Source organism: Vipera berus (assembly GCF_964194415.1).
Source record: "Vipera berus genome assembly, chromosome: 13".
Taxonomy (NCBI): Eukaryota; Metazoa; Chordata; class Lepidosauria; order Squamata; family Viperidae; genus Vipera; species Vipera berus.
Window position 1 is genome coordinate 18,916,841 of NC_138216.1, and position 25,038 is coordinate 18,941,878.

General features: G+C 47.0%; 2 protein-coding genes across 2 annotated transcripts; one reads left to right on the forward strand and one right to left on the reverse strand.

Annotated features, from left to right (window-relative positions):
• Window positions 1-941: 941 nt before the first annotated feature.
• Window positions 942-10,711, forward strand: UBE2I (ubiquitin conjugating enzyme E2 I). The gene is made up of 7 exons (XM_081338174.1): window positions 942-1,152; window positions 1,304-1,381; window positions 1,475-1,558; window positions 1,668-1,740; window positions 2,716-2,825; window positions 3,054-3,133; window positions 10,060-10,711. The coding sequence occupies exons 2-7, from the start codon at window positions 1,316-1,318 to the stop codon at window positions 10,121-10,123; spliced, it is 477 nt and encodes a 158-aa protein (XP_081194300.1). The 5' UTR covers window positions 942-1,152; window positions 1,304-1,315; the 3' UTR covers window positions 10,124-10,711.
• Window positions 10,499-24,928, reverse strand: TSR3 (TSR3 ribosome maturation factor). The gene is made up of 6 exons (XM_081338172.1): window positions 24,628-24,928; window positions 21,860-22,053; window positions 21,288-21,455; window positions 17,619-17,682; window positions 16,269-16,378; window positions 10,499-11,964 (listed from the first exon to the last, which is right to left on the reverse strand). The coding sequence occupies exons 1-6, from the start codon at window positions 24,774-24,776 to the stop codon at window positions 11,939-11,941; spliced, it is 711 nt and encodes a 236-aa protein (XP_081194298.1). The 5' UTR covers window positions 24,777-24,928; the 3' UTR covers window positions 10,499-11,938.
• Window positions 24,929-25,038: the final 110 nt, after the last annotated feature.

Below are 25,038 nucleotides of genomic sequence, written 5' to 3' on the forward strand. Positions count from 1 at the left end.
CTATCTGTATTGCCTACGAACTCTGGTCCGTTCTCAGTGTTCCCAATATGAAATTTTGTTTTGTTATCCCCAAATATGGATAAACCGTACTTAAGGCTGCTTTTGGTAGGTGTCTTGCAGAAGAACCAGCGTAGCTACCAGACTGTCTGCTGCTTCCCTGCGTCTGTCGTTCTCCTGGCCCACTTTCATTGCAAGGATTCTGGCCAATTGCTCTACAATAGTTGCTGACCAAGATCATAAACAAACAAGGTTGCACAACTACATCTGATGTACCCTGTTCCAGAAGAGAGAGACCCTTTGGACGTTCACGCCCGTTGTCTAATGGCTTGACTGCTGTAATGCACTGTGCATGGGGCTGTCCTTGAAGACCCCGAAAGTTTCAACTGGTGCCAAGCGCGCCTCGGTGCTCCCCCGCCCCGCGAGCTGACCTGGCCGGGGCCGCAAAGACCCCATCGAGGGAACGCCCGTCCCCCGTAACAGACCCCTCGCCAGTTCAAGGGCGCAGCTGGGCCAAGGGACCCCGGGGACCCCGAAGGCTTCTTCACCCGGGCCGCGGCAAGGGAGAGCGGGAGGCTTTCTTTCCTTCTCAGCCAGCCTGGCCTCCTCGCCCTCCGTGATCCTTCCCTGAAGTCGCTCCGATCGCAGCCTCCCCCATCGATTCCGCGTCCCTCGTTCGCAGCCGCGGAGCGCCCGCACCGGGCCCGGCTCCCTCCCTGCCTCTGGAGCGGGCCCGGCCGGAAAGAGGCCGAGGGGCGCCGGCGCCGCCGAGCGGGGCGGGAGCGCGTGGCCGGAAGGGCTCAGCCGCGGAGAAGGACGCCGCGCAGCCGGCCCCGCCCCTTCCGGCCTCCCGCTGGCCGCGCTCTCCCGGAGCGGGGGGCGTGGCTCGGAGCGTCCCGCGCGGCGGCGTTCAGCTTGGCGCTCTCGGCGCAGGCGCTGTCGCGCAGACGGGTCGCGCCGAGGGACAGGCCGTGCGGACGCGCTCCGTTTTCTGCGAGGGAAAGGCCGGGTTGGAGACAAAAGGGGGGAGGAGGAGGAGGAGGAGGAGGAGGAGTAGGGAACATCCGGGTCATTCCATTCGCCGCCTCCGCCTGAATCCGGGACACGCGCGGGGGTTGCTGCTGCCGCCGCCGCCGCCGCCGCGGGCGCTTGACGGTGAGGCCTGGGGCCCGGAGGGGAGGCGCCCGGGCGGGGGCGACCGTCAAGGTCAGGCGGGCCCCGGTGACGCTCCCGGCCTCGGCCTCCTCCCCCGGGAGCCCCGCCGGGCCTTGACCGGCCTTGACCGGCCGCCTTTGTGTCGCCGCAGAGTTCGTCGACCATGTCCGGCATCGCGCTCAGCCGCCTGGCGCAGGAGAGGAAGGCCTGGAGGAAGGACCACCCGTTCGTGAGTGGCGGCCGGGCGGGCGGGGCGGCGGGAGGCGGGAGGCGGGCGGGCGGCGGGCCCGGGGCGGCGCGGCTAACCTTCGGCTCCCCGCAGGGCTTCGTGGCGGTGCCCACCAAGAACCCCGACGGCACCATGAACCTCATGAACTGGGAGTGCGCCATCCCGGGGAAGAAAGGGGTGAGGAGGGGCCCCGCTCTGCCGGGGAGGGGCGGGCGGGAGGAGGAGGAGGAAGCGGGGCCCGGCCTGCTCTGGGCAAACGGCTGCCCGTCTTGTGCTCTCCCCACAGACCCCGTGGGAAGGCGGCCTCTTCAAGCTGCGGATGCTCTTTAAGGACGACTACCCCTCCTCGCCTCCGAAATGTAAGTCTGGGGAACCCCAGAGCCGCCGGGCCGAAGGAGCTCGAGCCGGTGGAGGGTGCGAGTTAGGAGGAGCCTCGGTAGCTCATTTCCCCCCCCCCCGAAGGTCTGAGCGCCCACCGGCCGGCTCCTTCCCAGCTTCCCGGTTCCGGGCTTTGATAAGTTCCAAGAACTCGGCCGGTCCGATTCTCTTACGGTATCTTCTGTCTGCTTTACGAAATCGTTTCCTTTCAGAGCGGGGACTATTATATCTCTCTGGGTTGGAGTGATTTTCAAGCTGTGTATTATTTAGCGCGTTCGCCGTGCAAAATCTCTCCTGCAAAAGTTCTTGGAATCCCCCAGAACCTAACAGGTTGCCCTGAATCGCAGGAATTTGCTGCTTCCTTTATTTTGCCTGACTCGCCTACTGAAGTTTTAGTGGGCAAAGACTCTGAAATTCGCTTCTCAGTAACTCGTGAAGCTGTGCTGTTTTCTGTTTGTCTCTGCTTGAGGATATACTTCTTTCCCTTGGATGTTTCAGATTTTTCCTTTTTAGTTTCGTTTTGTTAATTGGTCCAGAGTCTTACTAAGTGTTTGAATAAATATTTTGGTGCACGGAATAAATGCTATTGGATGCGTTTTTAAAAATTGCTGCATTTCAGATCTGAGTTTCAGCGTGTCAGCTTCCTTCAAAAAAACATTTTTTGTTGATGTTCTTTCCTACCCAATTCTTGTGGCTATCTTTAAATTACTAGTGCTCTTTTAAAAGAGATTTGGTTGAAAAAACCTCATTCACAAGAGGAACCATCGGTCGTAGTAGTCCTTAAGATCTAAGGGATTTCAAAAGAAGTTTAATCGGTTTTCTTCAGAGAAGGGAATTCAAACTGGGTATAGAGGCAAAGATCACATTCTTGCTCCCTAGCGTTGATTGAAGCCCCGCTAGCTTTTAAAAGTGTTTTGCCAAATCCTTTTATCTGAACCAAGTTTTCCTTTCTCTAGGCAAATTTGAGCCACCCTTATTCCATCCCAACGTGTATCCTTCAGGCACGGTTTGTCTGTCTATCTTAGAAGAGGACAAGGATTGGAGGCCTGCAATCACAATTAAACAAGTATGCATTTTGTTAGAACCTGGACCTAATTTATGCATCATATTGACTCAAATGCCCTTACTTGTATACCCGTAAGATCTAATGATTTCTTAATATTTTAAATTCACAAGTAATAGCTGAGAGTAAGCATTTAATACATGAATGAAAATACGTATCTGGTTTTAATCCATGATTTTGAAAGATGCGAGTGTACTTTACAGTGATGCTTTTATCATTCTATGTTCTTAGATCTTATTAGGAATTCAAGAACTTCTAAATGAACCAAATATCCAGGACCCAGCTCAAGCAGAGGCTTACACAATCTACTGGTGAGTTGCCTTTCAACTAATTTTTTATAGCAAACATGGATCATCAAGTTTATGATTAAAATTGGTTTCATCTTTTCACATATCAAGGATTAGGTCTGTGAACTGTAGGTAGTCCTCGACTTATGACCACAATTGACCCCAAAATTTATGTTGCTAAGTGAGACCTCTGTTAAGTGAGTTTTGCCCCATTTTACGATTTTTCTTGCCATATTTGTTAAGTGAATCATTGTAATTCTTAAATTAGTAACCTGGTTGCTGAGTGAATCTGGCTTCCCCGTCGACTTTGTCAGAAGGTAGCATGACCCTGGGACAGGGCAGCCGTCGTAAATATGAGTTAGTTGCCGTGGGTCCGAATTTTGATCACGTGACCACGGAGGTGCTGCAACTGTTGCGCAAGTATGAAAAACGGTCATAAGTCAGTTTTTCAGTGCTGTTGTAACTTTGAATGTTCACTAAATGAACTGTTGTAAGTCGAGGACTGCCTATATCTAATTTCCTTCCATTTTCTTTTAAAAACTCAAATAGGTAATGGAGCGGTTTCATTTTCTGCTGCTCTTGGAACAAGGGCTTCATTTTAAACCATTTGAGACAGATGTAGGGAAACCTCTTCCCTCTTAAGAGTTGCATGTGGTATTGCATTATATATTAGGGCTGTGTGTGTATACACGTGTATACTTAGGTACAGATTGATCTGAGGTGCAAAGGTTGCTGGGAAAGTGAGGCAGGTCCAAGTCGGCCTTGTAGTAGGAGGCAGGCACTGTTAGCAAGTGGGACCAAAGGAGGGGGGTGTATTAGTCCATCCCTGCTTTCATATAGGATTTGATTGATAAAACTTAAATGGCAGCCCATCTTATAAAATGACAGTAATGGGAAAACTCAAGGCGCCTAATCTGCGACCCCCAGGCTCCAACTCTAGTATTCCAGTGGGGGGGGAGCCTGCCCTTGATGGCCTTCTGGAAGTGTAAAGAGGGGTGGGGGGAGGCTTCTTGATCTGGAGGGGAAGGGTGTTCGCCAGGGTGGGGCTGCTTCATAAAAGGCGCTCTCCTTGCTCCCACTAGATGCCACCGTTTAAGGGGGGGGGGACCCAAAGGTTGCCCTGGAATGAACAGATACTTTATGGAAAGGCGGTCTTCCAAATAACCTGGCTGCCTGGGGCCTTTGATGGAATCACCATCACTTTGAATTGCACCCAGAAAGAAACGGAAAGGCAGTACAGCTCACATGGGTAAACAGAGATGCCCAGCACTGCCAGCTGCTGCATTCTAGGCCGTTTCCAAGGGCAGCCCCCCCCCCCCCCCGCAAAATGCATTGCTGCAGTCGAACCAATAAGTGACCATGCCATGATGAATCATGAGCAAGGCCTCCTGTCCCCAGAAAAGCTGCAGTTGGCTGGCAAGAGGCAAAGGGCTCTCTAGCTGTTCCCTGTAGCCCCAGATCCAGGAGTACCCCCATATTGCACAGCAGTTCTATCTGGGAAGTGCCACCTTATCAAGAGTCAAAGGGGGGGGAGGAGCAAAACTCCCAAACTCTGTCTAGCTAAGGTTGAACTGGAGCTGCTTCCTGCCCATCGAGACTCTCACAGCTGCTGAGAGAGCACTGAAATGGGTCATCAGCTACCCAGCTGGGGTGAAGATGCCTAACTTAAGTATCATCAACACCTGTAGATGTTGAAAGAAGTGGGCAGCCCAAACCCCACCCCCCACAGCCACAGAGAGGAGAATCACTGAAAAACAGTGCTTCCCAATCGCTGTAGGTAATCTAGAGGATGCCATGACCATGATCGTGATCTGGCCTAAACCCAAATGGAAAAAAGTCCAAGTAATCTACTTCACTCGGCCCTCTATGGTTGAATGCCAACCGCCCTTTCAATCTCCTTCCCTGGACAGGGAAAACTGAAGATTGGCTGGGTCCAAGGATGGCTGCTTCTAACGGGGGTGGGCCACTGCCTCCTCCAGGGCAGGCAGAAGCACCACCCCCCCTCCCACAAAGGCATTCGCTTCAGCTGCAGATTTTGACAGAGAAATTATTTATTACATTCATACCTCCGTGCTTCTTACAAGCCAACTCACTGTGGTTTACAGTGCAACAACAAATGATACTAAACAGGACCAAAGTAATAAAACAGAAAATAATGCAAATAAAAATGTATAAATCCAGAACAATCATTATCCAAAATCATAAAAAGTGTAAGAGTGAAATGCTTATATAAGGAAGTCTTCTGTCTTGACACTCAAAAAGCAAAGAGAAAAATAACATAAAAAATAACGTGAACCCAAACGTGAAAGAGTGAAAATGTTCTGGGGTTCCTTCTGTAAAGGAAGTCTCTCCTCCTGCCAATTCACTACAGGTGGTCCTCGACTTACGACCACGACTGAGCCCCAAATTCCTGTTACTTAGTGGAACATTTGTTAAGTGAGTTTTGCCCCATTTTACAACCTTTCTTGCCACAGTTGTTAAGTGAATCCCTGCAGCTGCTAAGTTAGTAACACAGGTGCTAAGTGAATCCGGCTTCCCCTCTGACTTTGCTCGTCAGATCGCAAAAGGGGATCACGTGACCCAGGGACAAGGCAACCGTCACAAGTATGAGTCAGTTGCCAAGCATCTGAACTTTGATCATATGATCATGGGGATGCTGCAACAGTTCCAAGTGTGAAAAATTATTTATTTATTTATTACATTTATATACCGCCCTTCTCCCGAAGGACTCAGGGCGGTGAACAGGGCATATATAAATAGAAAATACAAAAATTAAAAGAGAATTAAATAATTGCCCACTTAAAACAATCACAGTATAAAACCCTAACATTCCCCCATCAGGCCAGGCCAGCTTGTTCAAATAGATGGGTCTTCAGACCACGCCGGAAGGAGCGAAGGTCCGGTGCCGTCCAGAGCTCAACCGGCAGTTGGTTCCATAAAGCCGGGGCGCCCACAGAGAAGGTCCTCCCCCTGGGGGCCACCAGCTGGCATTCTCTGACCGGAGGCACCCTGAGGAGACCCTCTCTGTGGGAGCGTATTGCGCGGAGGGAAGTTGACGCCGGCCGCAGGTGGTCCCCGAGGTATTCCGGACCCATGCCATGTAAGGACTTAAAAATCATCACTAAGACCTTGAACCTCACCCGGAAGACAACTGGTAACCAATGCAGCTCGCGGAGCAAAGGTGTAACATGGGAGTACCGGGAAACTCCCAAGACAACTCTCGCGGCCGCATTCTGTACCAGTTGGAGCCTCCGAGTGGTCTTCAAGGGAAGCCCCATGTAAAGAGCATTGCAGTAGTCCAGGCGAGAGGTCACGAGTGCATGAGTGACCGTACACAGGGCATCCCGGTCCAGATAGGGCTGCAACTGGCGCACCAGGCGAACCTGGGCCAAAGCCCCCCTAAATGGACTTGTTACTTGTTTCAGTGCCGTTGTAAATTTGAATGGTCGCTAAATGAAATGTTGCAAGTTGAGGACTACCTGTGTTCTGGTTCTTGGACCTCTTTAGGAGGAGCCTCTACAATATTTCTTACCTAGAATGTAATTTATACGTAAACAAAGTTATAACTAGCAGCCAACACAGGTTTGTTAAAAACAGTTCATGCTAAACCAACCTTATTTCATTCTTCGATAAAGTGACTAAACTAATAGACCAGTGAAGTATTGTGGACGTAGAATGGAATGGAATATGGAAGGGACCTGGGAGGTCTTCTAGCCCAGCCCCCTGCTCAAGCAGGAGAACCTATACCAACTGTCTAGCCTCTTTTTAAAAATCTCCAGTGATGGAGCACCCACGATTTCTGGTGGCAAGCTGTTCCACTGGTTAATTGTCCTCACTGTCAGAAAGTTTTTCCTTAATTCCAAGTTGCTGCTCTCTCTGGTCAGTTTCCAACCGTTGTTTCTCGTTCTGCCCTCTGGGGCTTTGGTGAATAACATAACCCCCTCTTCTTTGTGGCAGCCCCTCAGATACTGGAATAAAATGCCTCACTGAAGTCTTAAGTACACTTAGGAATTTGATAAAGTAGACCACAACCTACTCCTTGGTAAGCTAGAAAAAGGTGGAATAGACAACGCCATCAGATGGATCTGTAGCTGAGAGGGACCTTAGAGTCCTAGTGGACGATCACTTAACCATGAGCCAGCAGTGTGCAGTAGCAGCCAAAAAAGCTAATACAATCCTGGATTATATAAACAGCAGCATAGAATCAAGATCACGTGGGGTATTATTACCGTTTTATAAAACCCTAGTAAGATCACACCTGCAATATTGCAGCCAATTTTGGTCACCATGTCACAAAAAAGATGTTCAGAGTTTGGAAAAAAATTCAGAGAAGAGTAACTAAGATAATCAAAGGCTGGAGACTAAAACATACGGAAAAACGGTTGCAGGACTTGGGTTTGGCTAAAGAAAAGAAGAAATGGAGAGATGATAGCAAGTGTTGCAGTACCTGGGGGGGGGGCAGGTTGTTCAGCAGAGCACCAGAGGGAAGGACGAGAAACAAAGGTTGGAAACTGAACAAAGAGAAGCAACCTGGAATTAAGGAGAACTACCCTAACAATGAGAACAATCAACCAGTGGAACAGCTTTGCCTCCAGAGGTTGTGGGTGCTCCATCACTGGAGATTTTTAAAAAGAGGCTAGACATTCACCTGTCTGAGATGATATAGGTTCTCCTGCTTGAGCGGGGGGCTGGACTAGAAGACCTCCAAGGTCCCTTCCAGCTCTATTCTGTTCTGTCACCAAGGAAGTTAGATCACAAGACCAGAGCAGGGGCAGTAAGTGGTTCTATTACACCGAAGCCCTGCTTGAATAACACTCAGAGGCGGGGGGGGGGGGGGGGCTGCCTGTTGCCTTTAGCCCTGCCAATTTATCCAATCCTGTGCTTCTCGCCTGGGTTCTTCCACTCATTCCAAATTTTTTAAGCAGATAAATGCAGACATAACATGGATACCTCCTTAACCTGCATAAATGTAGATAATCAAGAGCCTTTGTAATTTCCTTTACAAAGGCGAAGTAAGGCAATGGATGCCAAGAGCTTCTTTAACATGTGGGAGTAGAGAGGGGGAAGCAGTCACTCATGGGCAGAATCCCAAGATTAATATCAGAGATGCAAGTTAGGTAATAAGTCTATTCCCTGCGGAGAAGCAGAACTGTTAGGAAGTGGCGATGCTATGTGGAGCAATCAGACCATGCGGAGAGAATAGATTTGAGTATGGAATGGAAAGGAGGAGCAGCATGTGTGGATTTTTTAAGGGAAAAGTCCAGGTTGTAGTTGGCTCTTTCGGGTTCTTAACTGAAATTGACCGTGTACTCTGCATTCCTCCACCCTGCATTGGGCTTCTCCAGCAGCCAAACTATTTAGGCAAAACCTGGTTCCTCCAGGGGCACCCACCTTTAACAAACAGTCTGAATTTCCAAAACAAGGGTTCAGGTTATGCAAGAAATCCCATTACAACCTCCTTCAAATACTTCCTGTTTCTAATTATATGTTTTCTTTGATTTACATCTCCACAGCTGTTATCTTGTTTGCAAAAATTCCAAGTTTCAGTCCCCTGCCGCAAACTATGATTATTAACCTCAGTTACTTTATGTAATGGGAGGGAAGAGTAAAGAGAGGAAAAGTTCTGCCTTTTAACAAATACAGTGTAATAACCATGTGATGGCTCCTAAATTCTGAAATTCCCTGCCTGCAGAAACCCGTGGCTCCCTCCCTGTTAATATTCCGGGGGGCAATTGAAACGCTGCACTTTTGCAATCTTTGGGAAATAAATGTTAGTGTTATGACTGAGTAATTATACAGGCAGATCTTATGAAAGGCTTTCTGTCGAGATAGTGCTTTTAAAAGTATATCGGTAAGTGATCAGCTGGTTTGATGTTGCTGGACTTCAGTTTGAATGGATGTTTTATTAACGTTTAGCGTTTTAAGCAGCATATGCATTTCGTAAATGAAAAATTTTCCACTGATAACCGGTTTTCCACCTCATTAAACAGTTACATGAATACCTTTATAATACACTGGATTCGTATTATACAAATATTATTTGTATATAATTATAGTACATATACAGAATTATATACACTGGTGGCACAGTGGTTAGAATCTCAGGCTATCTCTGCCCACAGCCAGGAGTTCAATCCTGACTTGACAGGTTGACTCAGCCTTCCCATCCTTCTGAGGTCAGTAAAAAGAGGAGCCAGATTGTTGGGGAGCAACGTGCTGCCCTTGTGAGCCATCCGGGGAGTCCTGCTATATACAAATCTGAATTCTAAGCCTTCCTAGCAGGTCTGTCCAGAATGGTTTGGCAGAGTTTCTGAAAAACCATGTATTTACTTGAAAACAAAACATATTTTTATTTTGACAGTTAATTTTGAAGCATTTGTTTTATTTTCTGAAGTTATGAGTTACTCTAAGTGTATTTTTCCATGGAAAAGTTGCATGCTAATAAACTGTTAGGCGGTCGCAATTAGAAAAAGTTTGAGGTCCCTTTTCTCCCACACGAATAAAGAGCTTGCTGCAGGGCGCAAAGCCTTTGGAACACGAGGAAAGGTCACTTAAGGTCTCCAAGGCATCGGTTCAAAGTGAAGCGTTTTCTGGTTTGGTTTTTGGACTCTGTAGAGCCCCCATGTTTATAATCTCTTTCCCATTCTTGAATTACCTCATTATTAGAAATAATTGCATACAATCCGATAGATTTTTGGATCTGAAAGCAATGCTATTTGTACTAATTCATGCATACCAAATTCATGGGAGGCGTGTTCTAAAGTGCTTGTACTTGAGTCCTAGCATGTAACTCCTGTCTAATTTCCATCTCCAGGGAAACAGTGCAAATTCACTTAAAATACCAAGTTTGATTTTTGTGGGTTTTTCTGCTAGGGAGAATCTGATCTAGAACACTTTATGGATTCTGATTTTTGAGAACCGTTGGCTTTTCTCTCTCTCTCTACATTTAGCCAAAACAGAGTGGAATATGAAAAGAGGGTTCGAGCACAAGCGAAGAAGTTTGCACCGTCATAAGCTGCTCCTGTCATTCACATCTTTAAAGGAAGGGATTAATTGGCAAGAACTTGTTTACAAAACTTTTGCAAATCTAATGTCGCTATGTACAATTAATAGTCATTTAGGGGAAGGGATTATATGTGTGCCATTTTCCATATTCACCACTTGTATACAGTTCTAAACTTGCTGAATCGTCCCCAGTTTTTCATACAGGGTCTCTTCCTTCAGTCTTTTGTATTTTTGATTGTTATGTAAAACTTGCTTTTATTTTAATATTGATGTCAGTATTTCAACTGCTGTAAACTATAAACTTTTATACTTCTATAAATTCACTAGTATCTCTAGTTTCTTTGCTCTCAGATGCAGGCACGCTTTAAAATGTTGGGGGGGGGGTTGTTTTGTTCTGTTTTTTTGCCTCTACTTGGCCGGTAAGAAAAAAATGTCCTCCATCCCCTTTTGTTTTCTATCAATAAGGAATTAGATTGTTGCATAAAAAATGCCTTGGATCCAAAGTCAGCCGCATCTTGATTCTGCGTCACCTCCTTTGTGTTTATGGAGTTTTGTCTGTGTTGCTGTTTAGAGTAAATAAACTGTTTCTATAAAGTTTTTTGTCTCGCTTTCTTCCCCATTCCTTCAATATTACACCACCTCCGGAGAAACGGCTGCTCTACACTGCAGATAGCACAACTTGATCTGCAGTAGTTTCAATTAAACGGTGGGTGAAGGGAGTCGCTTGCTGATGCTCAGATGTGTTGTCTGCTGCAGCTGTCAGCAAACCATACTAGGATAAAACTGTTTTTCATACATCTGTAAAAATGCAGTTAAATTGTATACGGTTGCATTAAAAAGTCAGTGAAAGAGCAGAAATGCTTGAAAAAATGAGAAATGCAGCACTCATAATTACATTTTGTATTCAGTTTACTTCATTCTCTGACACACTTTTGTGAGTTTACAAAAAAGGTTTTATGGTTAGGCCTGGAACTTGCTATGTAATCTAACTTGCTTTAAACTATACATAATGCCTGTTAAAATATAGGTTAATATCTGTTCACTGAAAAAAGCAAAAAGCTATTAGGGATCTGCAAGATTTATCATTCCATGACAGGAACTTTCCAGAGAACTCCAGAATACGCCAGTTCTCCTCCAGGGCTGGTGGGGGATTTTCCAAGATGAATTATCTGAACATGAAGCATTGGGAGGGTTGATGTGGTTTCCCCCCTCCCAAACCCCCCTTTACCAAGAATCACTTCCAGCAAACCAGAGCAACACTGGATCAGGAGGAAGGTGTGTGTGCTTGGCACACCTCCACCTTCTTTAAAAGACCAGAAATCTAGTCTGAACCTAGACAAGGTTTGCCACTGATGTAATCTTCCCAGGCAAGACTAATATTTGGGCAACCACAGATAAAAGGACATTTCAGTCAGACCTGATTTTCTGATGGGGATGCCAAAAACATTCAGGTTTTGAAAACAATCATTCTGGATTTGGAAAGAAGGATCCAGTGTTCTGGTTTCAACCCATGTTCAGGACACCGTTGAGCTTTTTATCTGTGCGTAGTTCGGATTTCCTGGCCATTCGTCAATTGGCTTTTAATAGCTGAGGCAAAAAAGTGGATAGGTCAAAGCAGAAAATGCAAGTTTTCTTGATAAATTCAGAAAATCTAAACCCATATTGAATTGTTGCATCATACTTGCCAAAATACAAACTGGATTTATTGCTGCTGTCTACACCTTTTCTGTGTTGTTTTTCTGGCACAAAAGGAAAAGTCTAAACACAGCAGTCAAAGAGCAGCATTTTTCCTTATCCTGCATTTGTTCATGAATTCCTGTCCAATTAAATAGCATCTCCAGGCAACTGACCTATACAAACAGAAAATACATTTCAAAGCAAGTTTAGAAAAAAACAGGTCGGCCGAGATAAAAAAAAAACAACCTGTAAGAAACTCCGTCCATAACCACATGGGCTCCAGCTATTCGTTCTATTCCAAAGCCCAGGAATAACGTTTTATGCTAAAATTAACTCAAATGTTAGTGTGTCACTCTTAGCTCCAATAGCTGTTTGCAGGCAGAAAAAAAGCGGTTACTGCTGGCTTTTTTAAAAGCCAATATTTTTATAGGATTGGTAAGGAGCAGTCAGGTCCCACTTATTCTTATGGCCTACTTTTATTCTGAAATTAGAAAAAAAGTGGTTCACGTCCAAGCGCAAACTGCCAATGGCAGCCCAGAGCATTCTGGAAGATTTCCTAAGGAACCAAAGTATTGTTAGGTCTGTTGCTGCTTGGACGGTGGGTTAGCAATAACGATGCTGGGAGAATTTCTACTCAATCTCCAGCTGATTCTTGCCTTGCAGCTCTGATCCCTTATGCATGCTGCTTCACACGAAGCTGTTGTGGGTGATCATCAGGAGACCTGATCCATTCACAGTATTTAATTTTGAGGCTGTCCAACTCCATAGTGACTCTGGGTGACTGACAGATAATTAAAAGAATAAACAGTATATCAAGTAACTGACCAGACACAAATCTCAAAAAGTCAAACAAAAACAGGGCAATTAAAACACTATAAACAACACAGACAAAAATTAAAATGAAATTAAACCAAATAGCCCTAAACAATAAACACATTCTAAAATTTAAAATTTTTAAAATTTAAGATCTAAAATCCCAGTCCCTCAGTCCAGGCTGGCAAGTTCAAATAGCCAAGTCTTCAGGTCGCGGGGAAACGAGCGAAGGTCGGGAGCCATCCGGAGCTCAACAGGGAGCTGATGCCAGAGGGCAGGCGCGCCCACAGAGAATGCTCTCCCCCTGGGGGCCGCCGGTCGGCATTCCCTGAGGAGGCCCTCTCTGTGGGAGCGCACAGGGCGCACAGGGCGATGGGAAGTTAACGCCGGCAAAAGGTGCTCCCGTAAATAACCTGGACCCATGCCATTTAGGGCTTTATAGGTCATCACCAGCACCTTGAATCTCACCCGGAAGAGAGATGAGACCCGAAGCATATACGGTACTTTGCTTTCTGGATTTAAGTGACAGTGTTCTTATGACACACTTAGTCACCTGAGACAATTGCTTTAATAGAACAAGTTAGTTATCACTTAGAGAACGACTTTGCTGTGATGAACTATTAAGTGAAATTGTTTTTTAAAAATTGCTATGGATTTACAATTTGTCCATAATATGGCAAAAGATAAAAAAGTTTTGGCCTCATTAGGCTGCACTGAAAAAGGCGCTCTCTGTATCTTCAGCCAAATTAGGTGCCAGAGAGCAGAAAGATCCCTGAGTATCACACGAGTCAGGTAAAGGAGGTTTATTATAAGATCAACATCTTACAATACAGCATTTTAGTTGCTATTTAATATTTCAGTTTTATGGCCGTGCAACTCAGGGTGGTTCACAACGAAGTAAAATTAAAATCTTTATCAAAGAAGAGAGAGATGACTGGAACATGTTGAATTCCAAGCCCTGGAGAACCACCAATTTTCAGCAAGTTGCGAGAAATCGGTAGCCTGGTAACAATATGGTTTTCCAGGTATGTCTCATTCCATCACGCCTCCTGGGTCCTGTCAGGTGACACTGCTAAAGGAATGGGACCCGGAGCCAGTCTACTCTGACCTCCTTGGGCAGCTCCCTCGGGTAGCTGGGCCCTCGGTCATGAAGGGCTTTCGCTAGTGCCTTGAATGGCACCGGAAACCAAAGAGTGAAGCAGCAGAGGACATGCGCATATACTGTGATCTGCCTACATTGCTGTATTCTGGACTAGCTGTGGCTTCCAAGTGGTCTTCAAGGGTGGTCCTATGTAGAGAACACTAGCAATCCAATCACAAGATGACCGAGTTGCTTTCAGAAGGGCTTATGACCCAGGCACAATTGGTATACCAGATGAATCTGGCCATAGGTCCTTTTGGCCACTGTTACCACCTGCTCTTGAGCCCTAATCTGTTCTCCACATCCAAACCCATACAGCCTTCAAACACTGGGTCAGACCTTTGACAAGAGTCACTTCAGATGTATAACTGAGTTCCATCTGAAGAGGGGGAAAAAACCCTGCAATGCCCGTCCAGTGCTCCATAAGTGTGGTTGTGTGTTATGACTCACAGGGCTGGAAGGAATTTTGCTGGTGGTCTAGGCCAACCCCTTGCCCAAGACAGGAGTCCCTATACCACCCCAGACAAATGATTGTCCAATCTTTTCTTGAAAACCTCCAGCAACGGAGCATCTACTACTCCAGGAGGCAAGCTGCTCCACTGATTAACTCTTCTTACTGCCAGGAAATTCCTCATTTCCAGGCTGAATCTCACTCTGGTCAGCCACCCATTGCTTCTTGTCCTGCCTTCAGGTGCTGTGGAGAATAATTTGATGCCCTCTTTCCTCTGGTGGCCTTCAATCATTGGAAGACTGCTATCATGTTTCCCCTAAGCCTTCGCTTCATTGGGCTAAACGTACCTCGTTCCCTTAGCTGTTCATGGTAAGATTTAGCTTTGAGGCCCCTTTGTTGCTCTTCTCTGCACTATCTCCAGGGCCTCAGCATCTGTTTTGAATTGTGGTCACCAGAACCAGATTCTAAGTGAAGTATAAAGCAGAAGTATCACATCCGTGATCGTCTCTTTGCTGATGCAGCCTAGAAATGCATTGGTTTTTCTAGCAGCGGCAGTGCGCTAGTGATTCACACTTAAGCAATGATCCACCAGGACATTTCGATCTCTCACAATTATTACTGTTGAACCAGATGCCTCCTATTCTATACTTACGCGTTTGGTTCTTCCTTCTTAAGGGCAGAATGCTACTTTTTTCATCACTGAACTCCAGTGCTCAAGTCTGTCGAGATCCTTCTGAATCCTGCACCTATCTTCCAAAGCAATTCCCCCAGCGTGGTGTCATCTGCAAGTTCGATGAGTTTTCCTTTCAGCCCCTCATTTAGATCACTGATGAAGATGTCGAAGATTTTCTCCATGTGGATGTAGCTCCAGTGAGGACTAACACTGAGTGTGATTGGTTAGCCAACTGTGAATCAGTCAATGTCTCTCCCACGTTGTTCTATCTTAACGAGAAGTGGGCTGTGTTCTACTTTGTCAAATGCCTTATTGAAGTCTAAGTATATTGTATCCACACAATTTTCCTGATTCACTAATTTAGTCACTTTCTCAAAATGGGCCATGAGTTTTGTTTGACACGATCTATTTATAACAAACCCATGCTGGCTTCCAGTAATCACCTTGTTCATTTCTAAATGCTCACAAATTTACTGATTATCTTTTCCATGATTTTCCCAGATACTGATGTCAAGATGATTGACCTGTAATTTCTGGGATTGTTTTTCCCCCCTTTTTGAAGATTGGAAAACACATCAGCTCTTTTCCAGTCCTCTGATTCTAACCCGTCAACACCAAGTGAAACCCACCACAGAGAAAGGAGGTAGACTGCAAAACAGCATCTCCCACTCTCATCCCCTGAAGTTGACTCAAAAGCATGTTGTGGTCGATGTCATTGTATGCTGTGAGAGATCAAGGAGCCCAATGACAGACAGACACCTGTTCTTTTACACTATAGATCAGGGGTAGGCAACCTCGGCTCTTTTATGACTCATGGACTTCAACTCCCAGAATTCCTGAGTCAGCTGGAATTACATTTGCTAGTAATTGGCCTTGTTTTCACTCGCCCCTTCAAAAACAATGAGAAGCCTGTTTCCACTGTAATTTTTGGTTTAGAGCGCTGGAGTTCAACTATCCATCCTCAACATATTAAGAACTGAAATATAAAACAACCAAAAAGTAGTGATGTCAGATACGAGGAAACTGCTTCTGGTTTTTCCTCCATCATCTCAAAACAATTTTTGGAATAATAATTAACTGAGGTGTCAAGTAAAAAAATAAGACTAGGATATGGATGTTGCATTAGTAAATTGTAAGCCGCCCTGAGTCTTCGGAGAAGGGCGGGATATAAATGGGATTAAAATAAATAAAATAATAAAACTATTTGAGAAGCAGCGTATTAATGAAGTTCATCAAACAGCTCAGTGGATGGACAAGACCGACGGGCTGAATGCAGTATTTCAGACTGGAAGAACATTGTCCAAATTTGTATCCTAACTCAGAGCAAAACCCTGTTATTAAGCCCAGCGATGCTTCTTCTCTTTAAGAATGCTCTATTGCCTCCCTGCAGCTGACTTACTGGCTCCAGAACAGGCGCTGTTCAGGTCCTCATCGCCGCTGCTGCTGCCGCCGCCGCCATCGCTGTCCTCAGGGGTCTCCTCAGAGGAGCTCTCATCTCCCTCAGCTGCTCTACAAATGGAGATCAGGGATTTACTCTATCGTATAGCCCACAGGTCGGCAACCTGCGGCTCCGGAGCCGCATGCGGCTCTTTGAGCCGTCTCTTGCGGCTCCCAGCCGCCCGGTGCGCGCGCACCTCTTCCAACGGGCAGTGGTGCGCGCGCACATCTCCAAATGGAGAGTGGCACCGCCCGTTTGGAGAGGTGCACGCGCACCTCCCCGAATGGGCGGAGGTGCGCGCGCACCTCCCCAAGCCTTTGGAGAGGTGCGCGCGTACCTCCGTGCGAATGGGCAGCGGTGCCGCTCTTTGAGGAAGCTGCTGCGGCCCGTCTGCGAAGCTGCCGAAAGCGGCAGCTTAGCAGACGGGCCGCGGCAGCTTCCTCAAAGAGCGGCGCCCCTGCCCATTCCGAGAGGTGCGCGCGCACCTCTCCGAACGACCGGAGGTGCGCGCGCACCTCCGCGCGAATGGGCAGCGGTGCCGCTCTTTCAGGAAGCTGCCGCGGCCCGTCTGTGAAGCTGCCGAAAGCGGCAGCTTAGCAGACGGGCCGCGGCAGCTTCCTCAAAGAGCGGCGCCCCTGCCCATTCCGAGAGGTGCGCGCGCACCTCTCCGAACGACCGGAGGTGCGCGCGTACCTCCGCGCGAACGGGCAGCGGTGCCGCTCTTTGAGGAAGCTGCCGCTTTCGGCAGCTTCCTCAAAGAGCGGCGCCGCTGCCCCTTCGCACGGAGGTACGCGTGCACCTCTCGGAATGGGCAGGGGCGCCGCTCTTTGAGGAAGCTGCCGCGGCCCGTCTGCTAAGCTGCCGCTTTCGGCAGCTTCACAGACGGGCCGCGGCAGCTTCCTGAAAGAGCGGCACCGCTGCCCATTCGCGCGGAGGTACACGCGCACCTCCGGTCGTTCGGAGAGGTGTGCGCGCACCTCTCGGAATGGGCAGGGGCACCGCTCTTTGAGGAAGCTGCCGCGGCCCGTCTGCTAAGCTGCCGCTTTCGGCAGCTTTGCAGACGGGCCGTCGGGCAACCGGGAACCGGTTCCATCTCATTTTTAAAAAAATGGCAGCCGCGTGCGTCCGCGCATGCGCAAAAAACCTTTTTGCGCATGCGCGTGCATGGACACACGCACGCGGCTCCCTCTTTTTTTAATTTGTGATGGAACCGGTTCCCAGTGGCTCTTTTTCTTTTTTAGGTTGCCGACCCCTGGTATAGCCCAATGATGATCTCCACAGACTCGTAAAGGAACCCTTTAGAAGACTTACTCTGTGGCACTGCAAGGCCCGTTGAGTATAAAAAATTCTTTTCCTGAATCAACATCAAAAGGATCTGGGTAAAAAACATAAAAGACAGTTAAATGGAAGTTCCCACCCACTGGCCTAGCAGAAAAGTAAGGTAACAACTATTAATTTAAATTCCACATTAAATCTAGAAACCCAAACAAATGATAAACCACCAGCTTCCCTGGCAGAGACAGGATTTGCCAAGTAATTTTCAGGAACGAATCTGAATTCTTCCGCATTAGCTTTGCTAAGGATGGGGGTGGCTGTCAATACGGCCTTTAAGGCAGGGCTGGGAACCTGCAGTCCATGACGCAACCCAACTATCTAACAAGTAAGAAAAAATAAAACATGTTGGCCCTAATTGTAATATATTTCAACTGATGTGAGAGATAAATACATTTGTCTGAAGATTAAAGAGCAAATAATAGAACTGTGAATTGGATCTCATTATAGGCCCCCAGAACACAATAACCCAAACGTGCCCCCCCCATCCCACTGTGTGGCTGTGGTGGCGGGGGTTGCTCCTGGGAGGGAAGGACAAGCAAATAAGGGTATGCCAAGAAAACATACTCCCAGCAGGGTCACCCAAAGGTCATGCCAACCGCCTGCGGAAGCCAAGGGGCACCTGCACTGGGCAGCAGCAGGAGAGGGAGATGATCCCCTGGATGGAGATGGCAAAGGCATCCGCGGAAGAAGGCAGCGGGAAACCACTCGGATATTTCTGCCAGAAAAGCAAATGGATAAAAAAACAGAACATGACTGACCACACAGGGCTGGATGACGGGTCCCTGGGGTCAGATGGCACTCAACCTGCTTCTGACAAAAAGAAAGAGCTGAGGATCTTTTGGAGAATGAGTGGTCTTTATGACATGGCTGCATTACAGCCTTCAGGATGTCAGGAAAAGAAAAACTAAAGTTGCAAAGACAGAACTAAAGTCGGGGGGAAGAAAGCAAAAAGCATGAATGCAGGAAAATAACACAATGAAATATGAAATCAAATATGAATCAAACAAATTGACATTGGGTATTAGACATCAGGCACGAAAAACATGCAGACAGGCCTCAACTTGCAAAATTGTGACCATGTTGAATAAATGGACTTATGACCCGTGTCCGAAGCCACTGCAACACCCCCAAAATTAGAGGACTCGGCAACCCCGCTTACTCCACAGTAGCTGGTCCTCAACTTTCATCCACAACTGAAAGTGGAATGACTCTAAGTGATGGGGTTGTAAAGCAAGACATCACTTTGCTTTAGCAACTGCAATCCCATTTCCCTCCCCCCCACTGCAATTATTAACTGAGAATTGCCGGCTATTAAGCAAGTGCCCCCCCCAATCCAAGCCATTCTGAGCTCAGTCCCTCCCAGCCTTGAGCCAACTCCTTGGGGGCAACATGCCGACACTGTAAACTGCCCAGACTGTAAAGCACTGTGGAGTGTGGTATATCGGTGCTATTGCTATAGAAATCAAATTGACTGTATTACTGCTAAAGGAGGTGGAGGAGATCAATTATAATATCAAAGCCTGGAACAGATCACACAGTCACAGACGACAAATTGCTCATGTGGAAGCTCCAAGTTAAAGGAGAAGAAATTCAGTCAGTTTCCCCAATATAATCTTGAACGCCCACATCCTCAAAGAAAAGTTCAGAAATTGCTTTGAAAACCTGAACTTCTTTGACAGAGAAGCAGAAAAAATTATGGAATGAACTTAGATCACTTGTTAAGGATGAATGTGAATGCCAAAAATGAAGAAAAAGGAGAAAGCAAACTGGATGTTAAAACAAACTCTGGAAATTGCCAGAAAGGGAACAGAAGCCAAAGGCAGGAAAGACAACAAAAGTCTCAGAAAGGGACTCGGGGGCTTCAGGGAGCTGTTAGAAGACACGAGACGCGACATTTCTAAAGAGACTGAAGATGGAGACAGACATGGAAAAGAAGGAAAATCTTTCAAAAGATCTCAGCAGGAAGCTGCAACCTCAGACTGGCGTGGTAAAAGAGGACCACGGACAGTAACTTACTCCAAAAAGATCAAAGATGGAAGGAGTGTAATGGAATCCTGTGCAGTATCCAAGTGTTTGGAAGATCTTCCGTACTAGAACACGAAGCTACTTCAGTGCTCCAGTCGGAAGGCTGCAGGGGCCGACAGGTGACCTGCTGGGGCAGGGCAAGCCACAGACCAGGCAGCAGAGCCAGATTTTAAGGCTCTTCGGAAAGTGTGTGTGTGTGGGGGGGGGGCGATGTCACATCCAAAGGGTGGGGGCCAAAGCAGAAAAAGGCTCTTCTCTTGCATCCTGACAGCTGAAATTGTTTGGCAGATGGGATGTAGGAGGCGTCATCTGCTGGAGCGAGTGGGACAGACCAGGATGGACCTTAAAGGAACGGGAAAACATTGGAGCCTTTGAACTTTGATGCTGGAGAAAACTCCTGGATAGCAAAATAAATAAAACAAATCATTGACTATATCGATACAGAGTTCTTACTCGAGGCCCACATTATCCTATTTTGGACACATTAAAGAAGTCTCTAATGCTGTTTCCAGATGGAAGGAAAGAGCAGCAAGAGAGATGGACTCAAATACAGTGGTGATGAATGTGCCGCTGGGAGACTTGAAAGAACCGGTTAGGGATAAATCATCACGGACAAAATCTATGAAGTTGCTAGGGATCAAAAACAACTCAATTGAACATAATCCCTTCAATTCAGGTTTCGGTGTATAATTCCGTTCAGGCCATACCCGCAGATACTGAGGGATTGTGTTTACAGTCTTACGTTCCCGAGGGTGGTTTGGAAAAACTTTTCTTAATGGGTTATTGGGAAATTTCTGGAATTTTCAGGAATACTGACAATAAACCTCCTGACCGTCTGGGTTGCCAACCGGTGGCATCCACTGCCGTGGAAACGACTTTTCCTTCCCCGAAGGGCCCAGGACACGTCTCCAAAGATGCCCTAGAGATCTATGAGGAATCACAGCTGTGTCGGCATTGGGGGGGGGGGGGGGCTACAGGAATTAAACTGAGAAATTGGTTAAGTATTATTCCAGGCATTAAGGGTTGATGTTTGGAAATGTATCCTTTTATGATATTTTGCAGTAATGAGTGGTTTCATTAGGGAGATAAATATAACAATATAATTATGTATTTTTTGTAATCCTATGATTGTAAGATCTTTAATATCAACCCTATCCCTTTAGTAGGATAATTTTATCAAATTTTGTGAGGGCGTTTAAGGGGTTTGGGGGAGGGCTCTTTCATACATTTGGAAGTAGTTATACAGCATTCATGACATTTATAATGGCTGCTTGATACCACTGAGGAATCCCCACTGTTTGTTCACCATTATGACTACCTCTTATGGATTACGGATAAAAGATTCCTCACTTTTTCTCGTTACATCAAAATTTCTGGGAATGTTAACCAGAATAAATAATTAAAATAAAAAAATAAATCATTGAATATATCAATACAAAGTTCTTATTCGAGGCACAAATTATGTCCAAATAATGTGGACTATTTATCCCCTGTGTATGACTGATTTCTTCCTCCCTTTATCTTGACACAAATACTTTGAAATTTGGCTAATAGTGCCACTAATTTGCCAATTCTTTTTTTCCTCAAAGCAGCAAAAAAAAAACCCTTGGGATGTCCTACCTGTTTCATCTTTTTCTTGGACATGGTCCAGAAATTCCTTCTCAACCCTTAATACTTCCTCTTCACAGCTACATGCTGCATATTTCTCCAGGAGATCTTTGTTCAGATCAAGAAAGACTTTTCCCCATTTAAATTTTTGCAGAAGAATTGTGGCTAGATCAGTATGTCCTAAAATAAGAAAAATAACTTCAGCAACACTTCAAAGGTAATTTCCATATCTTATTGGTGAAATATACTTTTCAGTCAAGGCTACCAAAAGAATCTTATATATGAAGCTTTTGAGTTTGAGATTTTATCTTATGCATGGATCAAGACTTGTGCTTTGGTAATATATGTACCGTGGCATTTTATTATATTTCTTTCTATTTTATATCTGTAAACTAGTCAGAATCTTGGACCGGATCAATAAGAAGTTAATGCAATAAATAAAAAGAAATTATGTTTGGCAGAGCGACTTTTTTTCACCCTAACATGACAAACAACTGCAGGCAATATGTGTATATATTTGTATATAAAAATATTTTTCTAATCTGTAAGATAAGGAATCTAATATATTTTTTATTGCAGCTCACCTACAATGCAGAGGGTAGCAGCAAAAGCTTCCACACAACTAAGTTTGCACGGCCGTCCATAATTCACTGGATTGGCAGCTATCAAGTAGGGTAGCAGCCGGAGATGACTTCCCTTCATCTTGCTGAATGGCGTTTTGTCCAGCTTTGCCCAAGAGCAGTCAATCACTGCAATTCCATTCCGGGTCACAACCTCCCTGAAAATACACACCTGCACTTTTAATATGGGACATTTCTGTTTTGATGCCTTGTCAGGAAATCAGACTACCAAACGGGAAAAGGGTTGAAAAGCTACCACCATGGCTGTTACTCCATGAAAGCAACACTACAAAAATTCAAGTATTTTTAAATCAGTAACACAAGTGTTTGGATTCTGTACCTACATATATACAAAAGCAAATCAGAAAGTTTTCAGGACTATGGAGCAGTCAGATGCCAGTAGATCAGGGGTGTCAAACTCAATTTCATTGAGGGCCGCATCAGCATTGCAGTTGCCCTCAGGGGACCGGGTGGTATGGCCAGGGTGGGCGTGGCCTGCTGGGTGGGCGTGGCCAGCTCGACATCGTTGGCATCAAGGGTGCCTATGGGGGCCTGGGCAGGAGTGGGACAGATCTGGGGGTCTCTGGCAGAAGGAGGGTCTCTGGGCCAGGGCCAAGGCAGTGGGGGCCGTTCCCTCACTGTTTCCAGGATGGCTTCACGGGCCGCATGAAACCACTTCGCGGGCCGGATCTGGCCCCCGGGCCTTGTGTTTGACATGTCTGCAGTAGATGCAGCAGTCACAAAAAACAGATTGGAAGATCATACCATTCCTAGCAGTTCAGGTTTTTTCCAGGGTTTTAGAGGCAGAGGTGGCAAGGGAGTCTGCCCACTTAAAGCTTGACAAAGCCAAGGGGTCCGGAAGGGATTCACCCCAGACTTCTGAGGGAGCTTCCAGGTGTACTCGTTGGGACCATTAACCCATCTGTTTAACCAGTCTCTTCTAACAGCTTGAAGCCCCCCCAAGAACGCTGAACAGTAATATTACACCCATGCACAAGAAGGGGCTAGGGAAAAGCTGGAAACTATAGGCCAGTGAACTTAACATCTATAATAATGAAGTTAATGGAATGACTTCTGAAAAAAAGGATAAATATTTAAAAGCGTACAACTTGATGGGACTCGAAGCACCGTGGCTTTACTGAGAGCAGATCATGTCAAACTAATCTGTTTTTTCAAACTATGTCATAAATGTTTTGGATGAAGGTGGTGCTATGGATATAGCTTGTCTGGATTTTAGCAAAGCATCTGATACAGTTCCATATAAGGTCATAAATAGGTGGTATAGCCTTAACCATCGGGGGGGGGGGGATGTTCAGTAGATAGGAAGTTAGCTCAGGGATAGATCCCAGTGTGTGGTTGTTATTGGGGCACTGTCTGAACAGAGACCAGTCACAAGTGGTATACCACAAGGCTCAGTCCTAGGTTCTGTTTTGCTCTGTGTGTTTGTAAGTGATGTAACAGAACCACTGCTAGGTAACATTTGTGTTTTGGCAGATGACACAAAGGTTTTAATAAAGTTGACATTTCTGGGAGTATGTGTAACATGGAAAACAATTTGGCATTGCTGGAAAATTGGTCAAAATGTGCAAACTGCACCTGAATGTAAGATCCTGCCCTTAGGGAAAAAGAATCCCCTGGCAGGGTATAATACTGGGGGTACAGAGTTAAACGGAAGAAAAAGACTTAGTTGTGCTCATAGACACGAGTGCAAAATGGGTAATGCGTGCAGCCGTGCATCTGTGAAGGCAAGCAAAATTCTGGGATGCATCACTAGAAGGATCATCAGCAGGAAAAAGCAGGTACTAATCCCACAATATCTTTAGTCAGACCCCATTTGGAGACTCCACTTAAAAAAAGATGTGAGATTGAGCGAGTCCAGAGATGGGCAACAAGAGCGGTGCAAGCTCCGAGGGGCAAGATGCGTCAGGAGCGATTGGAGGAACAGAGTCTGGAGGACAGAAGGGACGGGATTGATACCTGGAAATATATAAAAGGGGTGAATAACGTTCTAGAAGTTTCCACTATTTTCAATATTAAGCAAAAATCAAGAACACGGGGGCATAAGCTCAAACTGACTGGGGGGGAGTTCAAAAGTAATGTTAGGAAGCATTGCTTCACAGAAAGAGTAGTGGGAACTTGGGACTAGCTTCCAGCGGATGTAGAGCATCCATCATCAATAACTGAGTTTTACTATGCTTGGGATAAATACGTCTATTATTCGACAAAAATTTTTAAAAATAAAAAAAACCCTCAAAAGGGCAGAGTCACTGGACCACTATTTCTTTCTCTGCCGTACGTTTTCTGTTTCTCCATTCACTGTTTCCTTCCTTCCTTCCTTCCTTCCATTAGACCAGGGGTAGGCCACCTCGGCTCTTTGATGACTCGTGGACTTCAACTCCCAGAATTCCTTAGCCAGCCTGGCTCAGCTTGGAAACCTCTCCCTTTCCCCTCAGCACAGCCGACTCAGGAATTCTGGGAGTTGAAGTCCACGAGCCATCAAAGAGCCGAGGTGGCCTACCCCTGCATTAGACTAAGTTAGAGAAAGCACGAAGCGCGCCTGCGGCTCTCCCACCCGGAGTGCCTGGAGACGCTCGGCCATCCCGGGCGCGGGTCTCCCAACGGGGCTTTCTTCCCGGGGCCCCTGGACTCCCTCGGCTTCTCTCTTCAAGGAAAGACGAGGAAGGCCGGCTGCCCCTTTGGATCCCAACGCGGAGGCCGGCGCCGCTTCCCACCTGTCCGCCGGCGAGAGGAAGCGCGCGGCGGCGGGGCTGAGCACGAGGCCCCCGAAGCGCTGCCCCAGCCGCAGCCGCCGCACCAGCCCCTTCCGCGCCAGCCGCCGCCCAGTGCAGCGCCGACGGTCGCACTGGCCCAGGTCCCACATGGCCAGCGGGCAGCCCGGGCGCGGGACCGACGACGACGCCCCGGCCTCGCCGCCGCCGCCGCCCTCCTCCTCCTCCTGCTCCTCCTCCTCCTCCTCCTCCTGCTGCTCGGGCCCTGCGGAGAAAAGGAGGCGCGTCAGCCAGCCGGAGGAGCCCCCCCCCGCTCGCCCCTCCCCTCCCCTCCCCCGCGCCCTCACCGCCCAGCGCCGCCGCTCGGCCCCCGCCCGGCCCCCTCGGCCGCCGCCGCCCCCGGCCCATCGCGGA